The following is a 21346-nucleotide window of genomic DNA, read 5'->3' as shown; positions in this document are numbered from 1 at the left end:
TAAAGGTACTAAGCCCTCTTTTCGTTTTGTGAGTTGCAACTATGTAGCTTTCCCCCCAAAACATCCACAACAAAGGACAAGGGTGCCCAACCATTTTTACCCACCCAAGATATATAAACATATAATTTAAGGTTCTGGGTGATAACAACAATGGCACCAAACATGCATGTGATCTTTGACCTAGATCCTGCATGTAAACCCCTGCGGGAGAAATTAATTCAGAAACAATATTCCTTTCTCAGCAGAATGTGTGCAACTATAACTGGGACTGCAAGAAGCAATGAGCCTTGACTTTTTCAGAAAAGATAGGGCAGTAGTTCAAATGTTGCTTCAAACGCTCTGCAAAACAGAACAGTTTGTTATCTCGGTTTGGGGCAGTTTGAGTGGTGGAGAATGGGTGCATACCAGCGCTTCCCACAGTCCCCCAAACAAGCATTTTAATCACTGTACAAAGGAATCAGATCTACTTTATTGAATAGCTTGTATTGCTTGATCTCATCAACAGGGATTCAAGTTTCCATAATAGCACATCACATAACACAGCACTACACTGACCTGCTACTGAAGTAGCTCCCGATGCATTGTGCAGGTGTGTCCGGTGCATTGTTTAAGGGCTACTGTGATTTGGGCCACTGTATCTTATGTATCTTATGGGTAACTGTTGCTTTGCACACGACTGCAGGTTCGATCTGTCAGAACCGGTTTGCAAACAAAGTTGTGCTTTCCAGGGTGGTTTTCTGCTCAGTTTGCCTTCACAGAAACACTTGACGGACACATCAATCAATGCAGCCACTGTGATTGAATTTGCACCTACTAGTATCATACCCCTTTCGAAGTCAAAGAAGTGCTCTGGTCATCAATGGCACAGCATATTCATTGAGGGTAAAGCGATATAAGCAATAATAATGGATAAGCAGGTGTGATAAGAGGCTATTCAGGTCTGCAGCTGGACTTTTGTATTCTGGTTCAGGAGAAGCCAGCACACATACTGTACAGACCTGTCAATTAACAATTTAATTTACTACAGCTTATAAATAATTTACTGTTAAATCAATCTGGATGCTTGAAGTCTGTGGGGGATGTCTGTCAAGAAAACAGTATACGTGTTTGGTCTTTTACTGGAACAGTATTTTCTGAACATGTATGTTTGATCTCTGTCCTACGGGTGGTAACCAAAAGTTAGTGCAGGTGTACTATACAGAATATAACATCTGGCATTCTTATTTGAAACATTGAAAACAAAGAGGAGGTTTTGCCGTAGCTGCTCCCCTTTGTACCCAGCAAACTCCTCTCCGCAGTCACCGCGTCGCCTTGGTTTCCCTAATAGAGGGCTGCCCCGCAGCTGACTGCGATGGAATCGTCCTGAGTACTTGCAGCTACGCGGCCCTTCTAATATGGTCACCTTCCGGTTTTCACCTACCACCGAGGTGGCAGCTCTGGGAGGCAGCTTACCTTCCCCCTTACACAGCGCCCTTTCTAATCGGGAAGGAGATTTACAGCATCGACCCTTTCTCTCTTTATCACAGCATGTCAACCAGAACTTTAAATAACGATGACTGGTTTCAAAGACCCTGATTAGCACTCCTGGACAACCTAATGTTTCCCTAGGTTTCCCTAAGAACGCTGATGCCTTCTTGTTAGCAATTATTTGGGAATTGTAAGCAAAGCATGCATTTCATATTTAAAGAATACTTAAGACACGCTTGGCACACTGTACTGGACTGGTGATTAAGAATAGAAGTGGACCCATTCATAAAACTGTAGTATTGTTTGCAGCATGTTAGTCAAATAAAAACCACAATCAGCTACTGACAACATTTGTGTACAGAAAGAGTTTAGCCTAATATATTGTCGAATTAAATACTTCACCTTTGCATTACTGATCACTAATCTCTCAAAAAAAGCTTGGAAAAGATGTCCATCAATACATACAGGCAGATAAACAGACCTAACCGGAAAACCCTGCAAATTACTCAATATGTGTCAACCTTGTTGTCCACACCTTATGCCCTTGAATAGAGCCATTGTCTTTTAAAAGGAAAACGTACACAGTACTTTCACAGTAATACTGAAAACATATCATCAAGTGCCCCCACGTACAGTAAGATGCAATGATATGACAAGGATGGATTTATACAGTCTTTCAGCATTCAATTTGGTTTGAATAAAAAAAATAAAAACAGACATTTGGATTGACCGGTCTAGATGTGCTGTAAAATCCTGTCAATATCCAGTTTGAAATTGCTTGAATTTTAACGAGACAGATACTGCTAGCTGTATAGCTATTAATGGATCACATGACATGCTTGCAGTAGCTGGAAATCATTACAGCATTGTCACTAATCCACTTGAATACTAAAAGCATACAAATGAAACACAAGGTCAAGATACTAAAGTAACAATCTGAGGTTAATGTTACCAAGGCAGCCCTGAAAATGATGTCTCTGTCCCATTACACAACAGAGATAACCTTGGGCATTAGTATGAACTATAACTTCTTGGGAGCATGAAAGGTGTCATTTACAACAATTCAAACTTCATGGCCCTATATAAAGTACTGTACCAAATAAAGAGGCCATTCAATCACCTTAAAAAATATTTATTGAATTTAGTAAAACTATTTATCAGAAGAAAAGAAATAAACACCTTGTGTTAAAAAAAAAAAAAAAAAAAAAAACCCATATAAATGCTCTAATCGGTTTCATTTTGTCCCTTCAGTTGATCTAAACAACAACAAATCCAGAACAGGGGTCTTTGGGTACCTGGGTTACGCAAATACATCATCTAACAGGTCATTTGAGTCTCTTTAGTGTTTATGTCTTTAAATATGGAAAACACCAGGGACGAGACCTGTTCTAGTGATTGGAATAAGGGTGGTATTAACACCTGCCGCAGTTTTCAGTGAATCTGTTTATAATTTAAGAAATAAGAAGGGCTCTCTCCACCCTTCCAAACCAAATGCTTTAACACAGTAACATGGAGGAATGCATAACAACCAGCTTTGGAATGTGAAGAATTCTATCTGTCATAACTCACAAGAATGACAAGTATGTTTTATAGATTTTGTAAAAAAGATACTAATCCCCCCCTCCCCCACTATGATGTTTGCCAGATAGAACAAGTTATGAAAAGTTTAGACAGGTTATGAAAAACAATCTGTAATGACTGCTTGTGATTGATCATGCAGCTTCGTTTTTATATGTAACTGAAATACATGAGGGGGTAATGCAAGCAAAGATACCCAAGTCATACCAAGAACATTGTAAAGAGAGGAGCATTTTTTTGGTTTTAGTTGGAATACTGTATTTTGGCTTTTTTAAACTCTTTTAAAGTAACCTAATGCCACATGTAAGTGGGACTTTTAGCAACTGCCCCTTTTTCAGTAAAATACACTAATGGATTACTGACCAGGAACTTCAATTGAAATGATGTGTTCAATTTAAGTTTTCTTTCTTTAGACTAAGGTAGCCAACATGGCTTTGTTGTAACATATATTATATATATATATATATATATTTCTATATACTATATATATATATATATATATATATATATACACACACACACACACACACACACACACACACACACACACACACACACACACACACACACAACAATACAAAAAAAATAAAAAATAAAATTATACAAAATATTTAGCTACATACCGACGACAAAATGATTTGCACACCCTCACAAATATGCCTTCATTGGCACAGTACTCTGTTTAATGAGAGCTTTATAAGTGTGCGTGTGTGTGTGTGTGTGTGTGCAAGAATGTCAATATGTTCTGTTGGATTAAGCACATTTTTGACTGGGCTCCGTTCCAGGACCTGCAGCAATAAATCAGATGTGCACATTGTGTTTTTCATCAATACTTCCAGCTGGCAGCAGACTGCACACATCTTCAGAGTGCCGTGTAGGTTTCCTTGAGGACACGGCCAGTGCAGGGCTTAAGGAGGCGGTGGTGTGTGTGCGCGTGCGTCTGCGTTAGTGATCACACTGACTCTTTGGACCTGGATGTCTCCCTGTTGCGGATCCATTCCTCATTCTCTGATCTCCTTCCTCCTGTGATGTTTCTTCGTCCTCCTCTTCTTCATGGTCACTCCTCTCATCACCGACCATCTAGATTCAGCAGAAAACATTGGCGTGATTAATAATGTTAATTTAATGCAGAGAGAAGATCTGCAGGGGGCTCGCAGTCATCAGAGTGATGGTAATATAATTCAAACCTGCTAATAGGAACATAATTGTTTTTCATTCCAAAAGAGGCACTGTTAGTATTCTCAAATGAATTGCCTGAAAGAAGGACACTTTTCCCCCTGTGTCCCAGAGCAACAAGTTAGAACAAAGCCCTTTCGGACAGACCGTCTTGGATATACACTGGGTGACACTCTAACCCCAATCACGAAAACAACTTGATCCAGGATGTTTAGGGTATTCACTAACCCCTCCGATCCGCCCTGCACACTGTATAGAAGCAGTGTGCAAATCTAATGGCTGACACATTGGCACAGGCGCATTCAATTTGGGTATTGATATTCTGCACGCATCCATATTGAACTGCTTTCTTAAATGGTGTTTTGCACAATGGTTGAAACCGTTTCCCAGCCTAGTGTGTGATTTCAAGAGAAGCCTGTTCTGGGGATTTTTTGGTTTTAGTAAAGGTTAGCTTTCTCTGTTGTCTGTAAGGCATTATTTCTGACCAGCAGCAAGCATCCAGAGGCAGGAGCCATGAACTCCATATTGCCATTAATAAAGTGTTCCCTTTTGCCGGGTGCTGGCCCCCAAGTAACTGTTTCCACGGTAACAAATAATTGACTTCAAGTGTTGCAATGCAGTATATATGCAATTACCTTTACCACTTCCAATGTACTGTGTGTAAAACAGTAGCACAGTTACCAACACGTGTTGTTTTCATATGGCATGTCATTTACACAAATGCAAGATGCAGTGACTGCAATGGGCAAATTATTACTTTGTTGACTCCCAAAGCCAGTATTCTATTCAAAAGCTGTGCCATCTATGGTACATATCAGAAATGACAGCTCAGTGCAACTGAAATGCGTGTGTGTTTAAACATTATATCAGTAACTGGAAGCTGTCCCAAATAGCCCTTTTACATAGACATGCAAGATATTTTTGTATGCAGATTTCTCGAAAATAGCAGATTTTGACCAGATTTACTGAAATATACAGTGCATGTTAATCTTGGTTTTGATGGTTCTCACGATAAATTATTAAAAACACTTTTTTTTCCAGGTTTTAAGTTCTGAAAATACAATGCGTTTATAAGTCTGAATCTTTAAATCAGCATCCTGTCTGAATTATAACTTATCACCGTGGGAATTTAAGCCTAGATGAATTTATCTCTGAAATGTAACATTGGGTATTAAGTTGTCAATGATTAAGTGTCTAGTTACATCAGAGTTAATTTACTTCTAAAGACTGATGATTGCATTTGGCAGTTTTTCAATTACTTTTTTTGAAAGAAACAAGCATCTCAGCAATTCCAGTGCAATTATAAAATGTTAATTTTCATGGTACTGTTGAACAAGAATTAGAAAAAAGAAAAGAGACATCAGCCGTGTTGAGTACAATAGAACCCAACACAGGCTGTTCGACTGTGAGCCTCCACACCTGTGATTTCCAACCCAGCTCATGAACGCCGAGACAGGATTTTAGGAGACATAATACACACAGCAAAATTTGATTTTGATTCACTACTGAACATATGTTAATAAAATCATAATAATATTCTCTCAAATTCACTTCACAGTCTACATTTGTATTCCAGTTAAAATGGCATTTACAGTTGGTAAGTGCACAGAAGTAATTGCATTTTCTCTCTAATGTTTTTTTTTTTTTTTATCACATGCCATGTCACAACTACACATTTTAGTCACTGAGAAAATGTTCTAAGAGACTGAATTCCGTAACTTCCTGAAAAAACCTATTTTTATTTTATTTTTTATCATCTAGCAAGCGAAGTCACCAAAAGAAAAGTTTCTATACTATCTGCAGCTATAAGAAATATATTCAGATGTTTTTATTTATTTATTTTTAAGGATCCATGACTAACTCTGATCTAATGCATTCCAGGTTTATAACTATTTGAATGGGATGCATATGAAATTGGGCTTGAAAGATTAGCTTACCACAAAAAGCAAATCTGACATCTATCCAAGGCCGTTATTGTGAGCATTAATGATTTCCAGTCTATGTATCTCAAACATGTTGCAGACATCTGAAAACGCAGCTCGCTGCTCGATCACCCACAGAGCGGGAAAAAAAAAATCAGCTTTCCATCACAGGGGCATACAGGTGTGGGTGCGAAACGGCTCATTTTGGCCCCCAAATGGAAAGAGGATGGAAAGAAACCCCCCTGTATCAATTGTTTCATTCTGCCTGTCTGTTAAAATACTGCTGGATTGTTTTGTTTTAATCCAACTGGGGTGTAAAGAAAAAACAAAAACAACAACAACAACCACCTAAGAAAAAGGCATCTGGGAACACATGGGTTTCACTGCACTCCGTTCAAGAACTCCAGTTCAAAATAAAATTGTTCGTAATTAACAATGGTCCGCCCTGTTCGGACTCTGGCTTGTGCCATATGAATACTGCTTTAGTTTTGGTCCATTTTCGGTCCATTTTTCTTCAATCAACCAATATAACAATCTTTCTATGTCTATCCATGGGTAATTTACAGTCCGCATGTTGCCTACGGATAACCATGTTGGAAAGGTGGGTGTCCCCTTAGTCACCATGATCACAGACCATGCAAGGCACTTCCAGTCTAGGTCTTTGTATCTCCTGTGTCCTTTGTTGTTAAATTGAAATAATTAACTCTCTGACTAGGTCCTAAAGCACTTCATGGTTTCATTGTTAAACCCGAAGTGGATTAGCCCTCCAGGGCTGGAGTTGCCAACTTGTGGACTAAACCATGTATAATCATGGTCGGTCTGTGGTCCTGCCAGTTTAATAGAAACACATCTTCAATCTATAAAATACTGCTGTTGCTGGCTACTGCCTTCCAACCTGCTTTCTATCACTGTTTATTTCAAATGTCATCCATATCTCATTCATGAGGTACGATCATGAAATAAACATTTAGGATGGCAAAAATACATACATGAAAATCATATTCTTAATTTTCTTCTTTGGTTCGATGAATAATGTAAGACAATATCAGTAATATCACGTTGACCAAGCTTCAACACTTCCAACACAAATGGCTTTATTCATAATTCACTTGGGTGGAACGAAGGGTCATGGATCTAATGACCTAAACCCTTTTTCAAATGTCAATTGTTCACAAAAATTGTAGTTCCAAATCAGTTTTGAAAAAAGTTTTAAGAGTTAAGAGTATTTTGTTGTGAAAGGTTTTCCAGTTTTGCAGTCCAGCTGTTTTTCCTGCCAAATCTACCAACGTTATTGAAAACAGGCAGCACATGCAACCCAGCTGAAGTCATCCAAACTCAAAGGGATTCGAAGCACCGCTGGCCCCTAAAACCACACTCGGATGCGGACTAGGCAAGCTGGATTTTATGAAATCTGAAAAACGTGCCTAGCTTCAGATAAGCGGCTGGTAGGACTTTATTTAACAAATCTCTATTTTACACCTTCAGTTGCCAGCCTGCCCCATCCCTTCTTGTACCACACGTTTGTATTTAACTGTTTGTTGTGTATTCTTTAAATACAACCGCCGAGCAACCCACAAGTGTAATTGTATGAACTGCTTATTTACCATTCCCTACAACACTGAAAAAAAAAAAAAAAAAAAAAAAACATTGGCTGCTTTTGGTTTGGACTCTTGGATTTTGGTCTTGGCATTTAAGCTAAATTCAAGTTCCACTTCCACTGCAGATCACAGTCTGTAGTGTTTTATAACACTCAGTGTGCCAAATGGGTATACCCCGAGGCTCACTTCTGATACAGGGACATCAGAAAGGCTCCCACTGCATTGCACAGCAGCCTTTCGCTGAATAACTTTGCTTGCTAAAGGAAAGACAAAATGCAATTGTTATGTACAGCCAGTGTACTTGGAGACAGCTCAGGTCTTGTTCTCTCCTTTACATTCCATGGGCCCTGTGCTTCTCACTTACATATATATTCTGATAAGCAGGTAAAACAGTACAGTACCTGAATGAATGCTATCAGAACATCGTGGCATCCAAATAAAGCATTACGTTCGCTTTCCGGTCATTTCACAAGGTCACTGACTATTAGGCTACTTACATTTCCAAAGATAAATTTTTTCACCATGCGTAGTATCAGACACGTCCAGAATATGTGTAGCATCTGCAGAACTATGAGCATCGCATTGAAGAAATAATATCCAAAGAAAGGAGGGAAGAAAAGTACTGGGTAAAACCAGGTGCAGTGGATAATCCTAAATGGGGAAAAAAAACAAGAACAAAACTACATTAAGATTTTGCAACAGGTGTAACATGAATGCAGCCTATTGCACAGTCTACTATTTATCTTTCAAATAATTAATTGTGGGTCCCTCTACAGGAGTATTCAGAGAGCAAGTTGTATATTATTGGGTTTAAACAGTCAACAGCATAATGTTGCTGGTGGCAGTGCAGCAGCACTACTTCAAATACATCCTCGGGTAATGCTGCAGAAAGGCCAAGTGGCATATTAAAAAAAATTCCTATTGAGCATCAGTTTTTGGTCTTTTTTTAACCATTGATCCCTGCATCTTTCAAAGCATTAACACATTCAAAACCTTCGTGTTAAAAGAGGCAGTCAGTGTTTCACTGCGCGCTTCATTCGGTCCGAATGCGGTAGTTAAAATCAAAAGGTCAAGCGATATGCTTTGTTGAAGGGTGATTTCAGAATTAGCTGATGAACAGGTCGGCATGCCATTTGTCTATACAGAGTGCTCTATCTGACATTAGCTGTGGATTATACGGGGTTATGTAGCTTGCAGGGTTTTTTTTGGTTTTTGCTGAATTTCAGAATGCTACTGGGTATGCTTCACATTTGGAACACAATTGTCTTAACTCTGAAATTGGTTCTGTAACCCTTAAATTAGCTGCATACCAACGTTTAATGTCATATACTGTAGATACTACCATAGATACTAATTAGCTGGTTGTGGGTAAGTGAGGTGGGGAAGCATATTAGTGTTGCGCTGTGCACTGAAACCCATAGGTGAAGTATTGTCTGAGAAGGTCTGTGCGACACTGATATGCTTCCTCACCTCAGTTCCCCACAGGGACAGTACCATCCTCACAATGAAATGTTAAGATTGAGACTTAATAAAGAGGTGGATGGGGCGAAAGAATTGTACAGATAAGAACTGAGAAAAAGGATCCTGTTTGCTGGATTTTTAAATACCAGCACGGGTAGAGTTACATTATTGGATTGAAAGCCTTCCTATTCTCCACCTCCACAAAGGAATATTAATAGTACTATCTGGTCTCTGGGAGCTAGTGGAAGAGTGACTGAAGAAATAAAATTGAAATATCTTTCTTACCAAAAAGGGAAGATGACCAGCCTGGTGATGATGAACACAATTGAAAATAACACAAACAGGCTGTTGCAGATCGTTGTAAATCCAGCGTAATTAAACATCTTTGCAGACTAGGAAAAGAAAAAGTGAACAATTCCGTTTCAATGATATCTACCCGAACCTGTGTTTCCCACACCCTAACTGTATTCTCCTATGCAACATGAATCTTGATAAATGGGGTGCACGGATATATCACCTATGTCTGCCATTAGACTGCATGTCATGTGTCAAGTTTTAATTGAACCCAGGAACTGTTGACAGCTGTGAGAGATGGGTCCTAGCTGGAGGAGTGGAGGAAGAGCCTCCTCAAGTCATGTGATCCCAGGAGCTCTAAACCCAAGCTAAAATCTACATTCCATCCACGGAACACAGGGGCTGACATCACTCAACAACTGAAGAGTCACAGAACACTGAGTTTGATTAATGTCATTTACTCTACCTTCATTAATGTTACAAAACGAGAACAAAAATTACTTGTTAAATGGATACTTCATTGATAATCATATTATGTGCATCTGTATCAGTCTCTATCTATAACATTGTCTGCTGTGCTTACTAACAGCTCAAATAGATGTTCAAGTGCCCCTAGATATGAAGTACCTCTTTAAAGACACTAAACTACTCAGGTGTTGAATAATAGGTGAAATTAGTATCCAGCAGAAAGGTCTAATATGTCAAATATTTACCAGGGAGCTAGAAATATACATACATGCTGCTCTTTCGCTGCAAAATAAGCCAGAGTAAATCAGCGAAACAGCCATTAATGCATGGAGCTCATCATTCTGCCCTTTGGTAATAGTTGGCATTTGAGATTTAACAGGACTTTCTGGACAATTTAGAAAACTATCAACTTTACATAACTTCCCCCCCCATGCCTAGAACATACAGCAGAATTAATCACTCAGTCCAGTGCTATCTTTGGCTTAAGGTGTGGGAAAGGAGTAAGTAAATTGTGTCAGCTTTTAACATTTAACACCAAATCTACTGACCTCCAATAAAACATCAGAGGTGTCGTGGATGAGCATGACCAGCGTTCCCACTCGGATGTAATTGCAACACCAGGAAAAGGCCAGTAAATTAAGCGTTGCTAAATGGTGGATGATTTGCTCCTTAAAGTCCTGGTAGTCATAAAAAATAAAATAAAATAAAAAAAAACACAGAACAAACAGATTAACTGACAAGCAATCCACAAAATCCACACTAACTAAAACTGTTCATGAAGGGGGAATTACTGGTTATGTGGGTGATTGATTGATCAGCACAGTACTATTATAATTCCCTTACACTGAGTCAGATTGTTAATCTGATCTTAATTTCCTGATTACAAACTGCAAGGCTCTGTGCAAATGATTCGAAGGTCCCTGAAGTACCATTTGCTGAACACATGTTACCAGCAATGGAATTGATTTGGCGCAAATAGTGCTGACATAAAACAATGGAACATAACAATATAATGCATTGTTATTTGACAGTGACTTGTGTGATATGATATACTGCTGTATCTAAGCACTACTAAGATATGAAAATGTTAAGACTTCAATCATTCAAACTGCTCTTGTGTCTCCACAGCACTGGCCATTGAGGTGCCAATGCAGAGCCAGATCATGTGGTTGTGAAAAGCTTAATGGAAAGTCTTCTTTTAACAGACATTGCATTATTAAGTACAGAGTACTCCTTAGCTATAATACAACTGCATTATTTTGAATGCACAAAAACCCACTACTGCTAAGGAGAATATTAAACGATTCAAGTATCTGAATAAGAGAAGAACATTTAAGAAGTGTTTCTGGTCTACTTGCCTTTCTTTTGACATCAAAGGCAACACTGAACAGCAACGAGCAATAAAAACTCATCTCAATTATGTAATACCAGTACTGCGAATCCAACAACGTCTGTGGAGGGAAGAGAGGGGGAGCAATTCAATATCAAATACAATTAAAAAAATAATTTCAGCATCAACCTGTAACGTGTAGAAGTGTGGCCTTTTAAACTACTGACAACTTTGTGCCACAAGCTTGTACATGCCATGACCAGACATAACCTGTGCTATATCCATAGGAGGAAATACCACATTTCTATAATGATCCAATGAAAAAAAGATACAATAAAATAATTAGCTGATGAGTAAGAGTAGCACTCTATATACTATAGCCTACTGCACTAGAAATGAATGACTTATGACTTCTAATACTGAAGAGGTTTTCTATCAAAATAAGAGGTTTAACCTCATTGTTACTAATGAATCAGCAATAGATATTATTATTTAAAACAATTTTAGACAGTTACATTTTTGAAATGATAAATACTATATTTATTGCACTTTTGAAGTACCTGTTTTGGAAATCCATTGAATATTTCCAGGGTATCTGTGAACCACGGTTTCTGTGGAGGACAGAACAATATACAGTACAGTAGAATATAATAATGAAAATAGTCACATGCAAAAACTCAATCCTTGGGAATCTATTGTAATTTATATCTCTTTACACTGATTTAAATCTCAAAACTACATGTTACTTTTAAGTGGGCTGGTAAATATAGATACACAACACCCCCAATCATCAATCCCGAATTCAAAAGAGAAATCAGTTATGATTTTGATTTAAAGTTTCTTTCATCTCACAACATGACCTACAAAAAGCAAGCGATCACCAAAGCAAAATTTCTTCAGTTCTCCTTTGGCACGTGTCTTAGTGACAGCTGTGTCCAGTAACTGCCAGCTAGTTATAGAAGTCAACTTTAATCATACTGAATATTTGATTAGTCTGACTATCAAACTGAAGACATGGCTATTGAAGTTCCAGTGTTTATGGAGATGCACATTAGTTTATTTAACAGGGCGAAGGCTGAGTGTGAAACAGTGTCCTTGTGCAATAAAAACACAATGAAAGAGCCAGGCTCATCCACATTCGTGCTTTCAGACCTTGAACCTCATCTCATCTCCCAGACAGGGGGCAGAATCCATAACTGCAGTGTATCCCACAGCACTGCCCAACACATTTGTCTTAAAGAGCTTTACCTTGGTACAGTGTTTGCAGTTATTCTGAGTGTTTCCAATTTCACTTACTCAAATATTCTGGTTTTTATTTTGCGTTTAGGTGCTCTCACTTGAGTTCAAGATATGCTCTTCCTTTCTAGTTGCCTGCTATAGATATGTGTATCCAGTTATTTCAGCCAAGATGTCTTTCTTTTTAGAAGTAAAAGCGAGTGCCATCTAGTGGTCTGCCACTTTGCAAACAAGTTTCCTTCAGTTGTGCATCTCCACTAGATGCAGCTGGCGCTTACAAATATAAAGACACTTTGGTTCATCCAGCCTACATTACTAATTTCTACGACAGACAACTAGAACCAAAGAGCAGCCCTTGAACTTTGGACCTTCCAGAAAAAGCAAGTTATTGTAATAAGAACCACAGTAAGTAACTGCAGTCATCATAAAAGGTAAGGGGATAGTCGAGCTGCTTTACATACTAGATACTAGCTTTTACATTGAACGAGTCACATACATCAAAAACCTGTTCAATCTATCTTCAAAACCCACAACTTGTTGATGACAAACCACTAATGAATGTTAAATGGGCAGCCATTTATCAAAGGGTTTTGTACACTGCCTGGCTCCTGAGAGAGCACGTGACTGAAGGCTGAGTTTGTCATTGGAGGGGAGATGATAAATAGCGATCCCTCTAGCAGTACAGCGATTCCTCTTCAAACCTTATGAAAGTAAATTGTCAGTTAAGCACCTGTATTCCTCAGACTGTTTAGCATTAGCACCAAGGGTAATCCTTGTACACAAAAGGGTACTGTTTTATACAGGAGCTCCATATAATAAATGGATCTGGACAAGGCAAAGACAGAACAGCTGAACGCCATGTTCTCTGTTAACCACAGTATACGCTGTTTTTGTTCTATGGGAATTCTGTGAACAGTAAAATACCCAACAAAGTTAATCTATCTGAAATTTGTACTAACACTTTTGCTGCGTAAACATGAATCCTCGTACAGTCAGGCAGATTCCTAATCTGATCACAATTCCGATATACCAACCAGCTTTCTGGTAAAGTTGTTAGACCTGTTATCCATTAAAGTTCTAGAATTATTTTTTTCCCCCCGATGGAAGTTCTTAAAAGTTCAAAAGCATATCAAATGTGCTTGAGAACTTACTTAGGAGACAAAAGAAAGTTTCTCCCTCAGGAGTATGTCTAATACAGTATCATAAGACAGCAGGACTCACTAACTTACATTTTGTAAGGCTACCCAGGGCGTGTATACATATACATACATTATATACAGTACTATTATATATATATATATATATATAAGACAGCAGGACTCACTAACTTACATTTTGTAAGGCTACCCAGGGCGTATATATATATATATATATATATATATGATATATATATATATATATATATATATATATATATATATATAAATATGTATATGTACACACACACACACACACACACGTATAGAGAGAGTGTGAGTGAGTCTAGGCTACTTACATCGTACAAAGCTGCAAAGCCTCCAATAAATGCTGAGAGATAAAACACAAATCTCCAACTGCAAACAAAAAGAGAGCAAAAAATACATATTAAAAGGGTTACTTGTTTGAAATATTTGAGTCAATGGACATGAGGCAGACAGGTCCAATATATCTGGGTAACATGCAGGAGTGGTGAACATACTGGGTTTCTTTCTTACCAAGCCTCCTCGAACTTTTTCAGTACACTTGGCCTCTCCTGGTTGCGTCTTCTTCGAAACCATCTTTCCACCTTTCGCACTGTCCAGTTGCACTTTTTTGCCAATCCTTCTAGATCTGACTGTGGAAAGCAAAAAAGCAGCACGGAATAGCACAGAAGGGTGTATTTGTGCAATTGAAAGCCTTTCATATGGAGCATTTCATTGCCCTGTAAAAAGGTTGAATAAGCCATCTACTGTGTAGTTTTATATGTGTGCAGCTACATGCTTTATTATAATTTAGCAGCACTCTCAAACCTTACTGAAAACAAGACTTTAAAGGAAATATTACACCTAAAAATACATGTCTTAATTATATACACTTTTTAAATTATGCCAAACCAGGCAAATTAAATTCTAATCTCCAGATGTTTTTTTTTTTTTTTTTTTTTGCAATGTGCATTTGATTATGGTAGAACACAACCAAATATATCAAATACATATTTTTTATGGAGCCAATGGCAAATGAGTGGTATGACCTTTGTTATAATGGTTATTGAAAAGAATCTCCTAGGCCTGTCAGGTTCCTCAGAAGGCATTTTAAATTGACTGATATTACAGTGAGAAACACCTGAAGAATGTTCCACTTACCTGTGATGGATTCTTCAAGCTGGTGACGAAATATTTCTCTAGGACTATGTTCTCCGAAGCCTTCAGTCTAACAGTGTCCCGGAGTCCGAAGATTTCTTTTGCTATATGTGTCGCTATAAACCTGTATGATGAAAATAAACTACAACTTAAAATACACAGGCAACAAGTTTTATATTGCAAAACAACACAGGGTTTACAGTAAATAAAACAAAATGCAGGGTTTTTATACATATCATTGTTTATTTGATGTCAGTGTTCCAATCTTTATGGACGTTTTAGAAAAATACCTAATATTCAAGTGGTTTACCATTAGATTACACAAACAGCAATTTGACATTAGCCATTCTTCGTTTATCTTGTTAATGAAAGGACAACGCACACATTAACATATCAGCAGTATATTGAGCATCAAAAGAAACTTATATTACTTATACTTGGGCATCAAAAGAAACGTATCACTTATATTTGAGCATTGAAACAAATTTCTCACTTATATTTGGATAGAATTCACTAGATGTGATTGAAAAATGACAAACTTTTAGAGCAGGTGCAGTGACTTTATTGTGCTGATTAACAATTGACATCACGAAGATGCTGCAAAATGATCTGTCCATCTTGGGCAGGTGTTGCGACTCTTGGTCTCCCAGTTCGTAGCCTGTGATTGACAAAGTGTGTCTGGTTACACCGTCTCGCCAGTTTTGATTGCTGGCTGTGAGCACCCAACACCGCGAGCCATAGTATGCTGCCCTAGTCCAGCCTCCAACATGTTGATTGCATGAAGGCGCTGCTCTCTTAACAGACGTGGCATATTGTTTTGTTTTTTTTTTCTGTGATTTTCTTTATTGCTTTTATTCAAGCTTGCAATTCAACAGCTGAAATCACTCCATAGCCAGTGTCCAATCAACAGTCTCACTAATCAGGTGATTAAGTGCATATGCTTCAGTCATAGTCACGCAAGCATGTCATTGTCAAGGATGATAGTGATTAAAAAGAAAACAAAAACATTCTGTCAATGTCCATCATTTATATACCTTATTTTTTTTCGAAGATTTGCTACAATAGTGAGAAGTTTCTTTTGGTGCTCGGTATATAATACTATAGTAATACTTATCAATTTATTGAATGTATTAATCCAGATGTGTTTAAAGTAGAACTGGTTGGTAAGTGAACTTGAATGGGGGAGTGAGGTATAAATATTCTCCATTCTAGCAGCTTACCTTTCAAAGATATATCTGATCACCATAAAAGCTACAGCATAAGGCACTGTGATGAACAGATGTGAAACTTTGGCAAAGACGAGTCCATCTTTGTCTTCAAAATCTGTCCAGGTCAGGTTACCAGGAAACCACAGCCGGTCCCACCAAAAATAGTCACTTATAGTCTGTAACATCCTAAAACAATTGGAAAACCAAACTTGGGTAAATAAATGTGTTGAAAGAGGATATTTTGGCCAGCACTGAAGCAAAGCCCTGTCCTTGCATGTGCTTGCAGGTTCAATGATGCAAGTACAATATTGTTACCTGCACTTGGAATAAAGTCTGGGTGAAGAAGTAATAAAGCAAGTTACCCAAGGTGAACAAGCTAGTCAGAAAGTCAAGAGAGTACACTATGAAATCTAGTGACAAATACTGAGGCTAAACATACACAAGATAAAAGACTGCCAGTAATGCAAAGGTCAGCTTGCATACAGTATTCTTCACACTGCTATTACAGAAATGGATGTGATGCAACGGAACTAACAATGACAACACATTTTTGTGCAATTTTCCAAATTGCCCATCAGGATGTAATTTTTGCAGACATCCACACATTGTTATTGGCTGCTCAGCTTGGTCCAACACAAAGACTTCCAAGATATTTTCACCATGTTCTTTCTATGCTGCTATTGGTGGTATTAAGTTACAATGGTATGAACAGTATAAAGTGGGTTCAATGCTTCAAAACTGACTAATGATTGCAGGCAAAATTCCAGTAACTCCAGGTATTCATTTAAAAAACTAGCTAATGACTTGCTAGTTCAAAACAGCCAGACCAACATTTAAGCACCATCAGCTTGTGGTTTAACAGCAATTGTATGCCAGTATTTGTCATACAAATGACTACATTTCTGGCTCTTTTTTATGGTACACTAATTTCAACTTGTATAGTCTATATCCTCCTGCTTAAACTGGAGCCTGCCCAAACCGCGGTGTGTGAGGAAGTGTTCTCTGTCGAGGTGGGGGTCCAGCATCTGCAATTGTTCAATATGGTGGGTGCATAACTAACATTGCATAAAGGACACAGTTGCATTCATATTTAAAAGTTATTTTTTAAAAACATCACACAGTGTAGTAAATGCTTCTCATTTTTCTCCTGGTATAATGTTATGAAATGCCCCTCTATGTACTCACATTTTCATTAAAAAAAAAAAAGTATCATCTTTGCTTTTTTTTTTTTTTTTAATGTACATTTTATGTACTTCTGCTGTGGAAATCAAGTGGAAAAAGTTTAAAATGAATCACATCCAAAAATCAAAATGGAAGGTGGGCATTGCAGAGGTTAATAGGGAGGGTACCAAGTGGAAAAACCTTAAAAGAAAGGAAATCTTCCGTTATGATACTGAAGTAAAATCCATGGCTAATATGTAATCCACCTCCCCTGCTATACTACTCCTGAAGTTGATCTACGCAGTATAGCAGAAGCTGACAAATGAATAGTTTGCCTTTCCCCTCAACCTCAATGTAAACAGAAGGCTCTTCAGGTGAAGTCATGGCAATGATGAACAGTATAGATGATGCTGTCCCACAAGGAGCCTCACGGTCAACGTGAACACATTATACATGCACTCAATAAAACAAGTGTTTTCCCATCTGTTCCTGAAACGGCAGGATGCTCTGTACAGTCAAACATCACTTTCTAAACCCGCCAAGCGCTGTATACATTAAACACATGCAAGAGTCACATGTTCTGGTCTCCTTCAGTTTGTGTTAGTATGCATGAGGCCACTGCAGGAAACGAGGCTTTCTGAACATGACATTATTTCCCAAACAATATGCTTTACAACACACCGTGGAACAAGTTACTGTGCAGGCATAAGAAACAACACAGGCACCGTTACCAAACAGATGCCAGCTTCCTTTCCATAGGCAACAGTGTAAAAAGGATTGATAGAGTCTGTCCCCACCAAGTATGACCCGACAAAAACTGATAGCCTAAGTAGCTTCTGAAATCTGAAAACAAGACATAGTATTATTGATCCCTGCTGTTAATACCACTGTTAAGGAAACTGTTATTGTCCACGGTTAAAAAGTGTTATGGTATGTGCATAACGCTATGCCATATACTCATCAGTTTGTTCTACAAAGTCGTCTCTTTTTTTCTATTTGTTAAGTTAATAAAAAGAGCAGTGAAATATTTAAATATCTATGGGGACAACAGAGAGATCAAACAACATGATATTGGTAGAAGACATTGCTTTATAAAAAGGAATTGAACGCAAACAAAGCCGCAGCTATGACCAGGAATGTTTCATTTGGTTCATATAGGTAACAGTAAAGTAAATAGCAAGCCATGTAAAAATGAAGCACAACCTGTTCTGACTAGTGTGCAGAAGTCTAGATAATCCTGTACTGTATCAATTGCAGTTTCTTAACAACAAAAATGGCTGCTACATAAACTGACACAATAGTCTAACAAAACAAAAGCATGCAATATCCAAAAGAGCCATACAGGAAAATGAATGGAATTTGACAATAGGAACAGCAATACATATTAATATTTCCACAGGAGATTAACATTGAGTGTTAGTTAGTGAACCTTTCTTTCTTAAGTTTCTAGTGACAATCATAGCCTACAGTAAAGCAGAGGTAGAAACACTGGGTTGTGGGATCTCTTATTCAGAGGCTGGTAATAAGCCAAAGTGCCGATAAGTATTAAGAGGCACCTGTATTTGTGCAGCAGGAGAATAACTTAACCCATACCAACCTGTATAGTACCACATGAACCCTCAAGGGCTCTGCCCCCTTGATTTTGTCTACTTTGCAGAAGAGATTTTAATCTCAAGGGGACTCAGAAGATTAACCTTTACAAGGGGCTTTAAATCTGAACAAAAATAAAAACATCCGAGGACATGCAGCGCATGAAGAATGATTAAATAGTTAAGCACCTGTCATTAACAGTTCTCAAACATAGTTAATTATTTTATGGGACAATATAAAATGCGATAAAGTCACATGACCACAATATTGCAGTCGTACACTAGTAGGCCAGGAGTCACAGGGATAGCGTTACAGTCTGCCTGAGGATTTGAAGGAGAGGTGTAGATTAAATAAAGCTTGTAAGCTCCCTCCCATTATTAAAACACATTAATTTATTTTTAAAATGGTTGAAACTGGCCGATACCAATTTTTAGACTGTGTGTGTAACACAAACCCCTTCTAAACTGGCTTTTAAAAAAAGGTGTAAATATATTGTTGCTGCCTTGTGGGGTTCAAGCTGCAATTTGTTTTAGCCATGACAAATAAAAGCAAAAGGTCTTCATACATCATTGATAGAGGGAGTCAACACATTTGCACAATACAGGCGCGGTAATTGTATTGTAACTTCTCTAGCTGTCAAATCTCTATTCATAGCAAGTGGTTCCCAATTTTTACCTTCAATTATTATTGAACATAATGCTGACTTTTATGTTGAGCGACGAACACACAAGCTGGGCACCTGAATATACCGGAGACAGAGAAGCATTAAACAGCGTCAAAGGCATTGGAAAACCCCCAGCACAAAGCCTTCTTCATTTTTTATATTTGCAATAAAGGGAGGGCATAAAAGGGCTATATTTGTATTGCACTGCAATAACAGATGCAGAGGAGCAGTTTAATGTTTTAATAATCTCGTTAATAACGCAATGGCTTATAGGCAAGGTCAAAGTAGATTCTTAATAGTTCTAGAACTGGTGCGAGATCATTTATAGTAGTGTAACAGTAACTAGGGTTTCATGTCTTAATATGAGCATTTATAATTCAGCATACATTTTTTAAAACAGAAATAAAGGTGTGTATAGATCAGAACTGCTTTTCAAAACATCTTTAAAAAAACAGTTTTAGTTAGAAAGGTGAATGCTGATGTTTACTTTTCAGGCATGGTGTTCTGTGTCAGAAGTCATGGCAACCTGGCATCCAAACAAAAGCCCTGTAACATCTATATGTACAAGGAAACAGACAGCAGTATTTGTAAACTGACCTGTTTCAATCGGATTAGAAATTAATTGTTTGGATTTTAGAAAACGTGAAAAAAAAAAAAAAAAGTACCTTGTAATGAAAAGAATGAGATTTTAAAAATGTGGCAATCCTTTTTCTAAAACAATGAAAAACAGCAATGCTGCTTTTAGTCTCTAAAACATATTACTTTAAACCTGACACATCTTGTAATAAGTATGTAGTCTTTTGGAAAAATACAGAACAATAATAATCATGTGTTACTGCTTGTAATGGGTGAGCTTTGGATCACAGAATCTTGGCAAGGTGCTTTTAAAGTGGTAGAAACTGATTAATGACTCACAACACCTGTACTATCCTTACAATACAGCTGTAGCTGTAAACATTGTGTTTCTTCCTTTGCAAGGATTCATCTTAATCTATATACAGCCTTTCAATTCATATTTGTACTGTAAAATGCAAGGAAGTATCAAACACCTGTCTCTCCATGATGACGAATCAGAGTCATAACAGCTGTGAGCCCAATAGGAAAGCTTTGCCAGTTCTTACTGAATCACATGCCCCGATGAACAAAACGTTCAACGAAATGGACATAAAATCACTCATGAGCGGCGAATATTCCATGTGCTCTCACTCTACAAACCAAGGTGATTTCAGCAGCAGTCAAACAATGTTAGTTAGTCTTACTTCACACCACACCAAAAAGCCTCCCACCAGAAAACTTCACAGTTGAACATTACAGAAAGATAATAAAAATGAAGTGTTACCTTTTCAATTGCTATTTCTGATGTAAGCAGGAAATCTCCCAATGCAAAGCAGGTTTTTAAACATGTACTCTGCGAGTAGCCACGGGAAGCACTGAAACCATGGCTGCTGTACACACCCAGAGCACTCACTCGTTTTTCTTTGAAATTCTTTAGTGTCACACCCTGCTAAGTCACAATTCGTGTTTTTCAGGTTAGTATCACAGTGACGTTTAAGCTCTCTCATTTCACAGTATACCTTGAGGGCTGTACCAGGAGTTCTGTATATATTAAGTACGTAAAGTCATTTAATATTTAGAAAGGTAAACCCTTAGATAACAATGAGATGGCAGTAGTGTGACTAAAAAAAAAAAAAAAAAAAAAAAAAAAGGTTTACTTCCTGGTCATATCAACACATTCATTTTGTAGGTTTTGTGTCAAGCTTAACTTGATTTGTGAATGTTAGAAAGTAAAGTATAATACAGTATAATTTAGAAGTGAGTAATTTTGAGATTTACAATTATACTGTAAATACAGTATAATCGTAACTCTCGAAAAAC

General features: G+C 37.8%; 1 protein-coding gene across 2 annotated transcripts; it reads right to left on the bottom strand.

Annotated features, from left to right (window-relative positions):
- Positions 1-3607: 3607 nt before the first annotated feature.
- Positions 3608-20950, bottom strand: cers3a (ceramide synthase 3a). 2 transcript variants are annotated; one of them, XM_041219402.1, is made up of 12 exons: positions 20811-20950; positions 19483-19546; positions 16069-16242; positions 14852-14972; positions 14225-14343; positions 14026-14083; positions 11855-11905; positions 11323-11415; positions 10513-10641; positions 9488-9594; positions 8239-8392; positions 3608-4125 (listed from the first exon to the last, which is right to left on the bottom strand). In XM_041219402.1, the coding sequence occupies exons 3-12, from the start codon at positions 16239-16241 to the stop codon at positions 3991-3993; spliced, it is 1140 nt and encodes a 379-aa protein (XP_041075336.1). In that variant the 5' UTR covers position 16242; positions 19483-19546; positions 20811-20950; the 3' UTR covers positions 3608-3990. The 2 variants fall into 2 exon arrangements, with proteins under 2 accessions (XP_041075336.1, XP_041075335.1); XM_041219401.1 differs by lacking the exon at positions 19483-19546 and having other exon boundaries at positions 20811-20949.
- Positions 20951-21346: the final 396 nt, after the last annotated feature.

The sequence above is a fragment of the Polyodon spathula genome, chromosome 19 (genome assembly GCF_017654505.1).
Source record: "Polyodon spathula isolate WHYD16114869_AA chromosome 19, ASM1765450v1, whole genome shotgun sequence".
NCBI classification, from domain to species: Eukaryota; Metazoa; Chordata; class Actinopteri; order Acipenseriformes; family Polyodontidae; genus Polyodon; species Polyodon spathula.
The sequence above is the reverse complement of the archived record's forward strand: the minus strand, read 5'-3'. Positions and strand labels throughout refer to the sequence as shown.

Excerpts from the sequence above, each read along its gene's own strand:
- cers3a (XM_041219402.1), bottom strand. The coding sequence starts at position 16,241 with ATGTTACAGACTATAAGTGACTATTTTTGGTGGGACCGGCTGTGGTTT. Across the intron at positions 14,973-16,068 it reads ATCAGATATATCTTTGAAAG|GTTTATAGCGACACATATAG; the intron begins GTAAGCTGCTAG and ends TTCATCATACAG. Across the intron at positions 14,344-14,851 it reads GCTTGAAGAATCCATCACAG|TCAGATCTAGAAGGATTGGC; the intron begins GTAAGTGGAACA and ends TGCTTTCCACAG.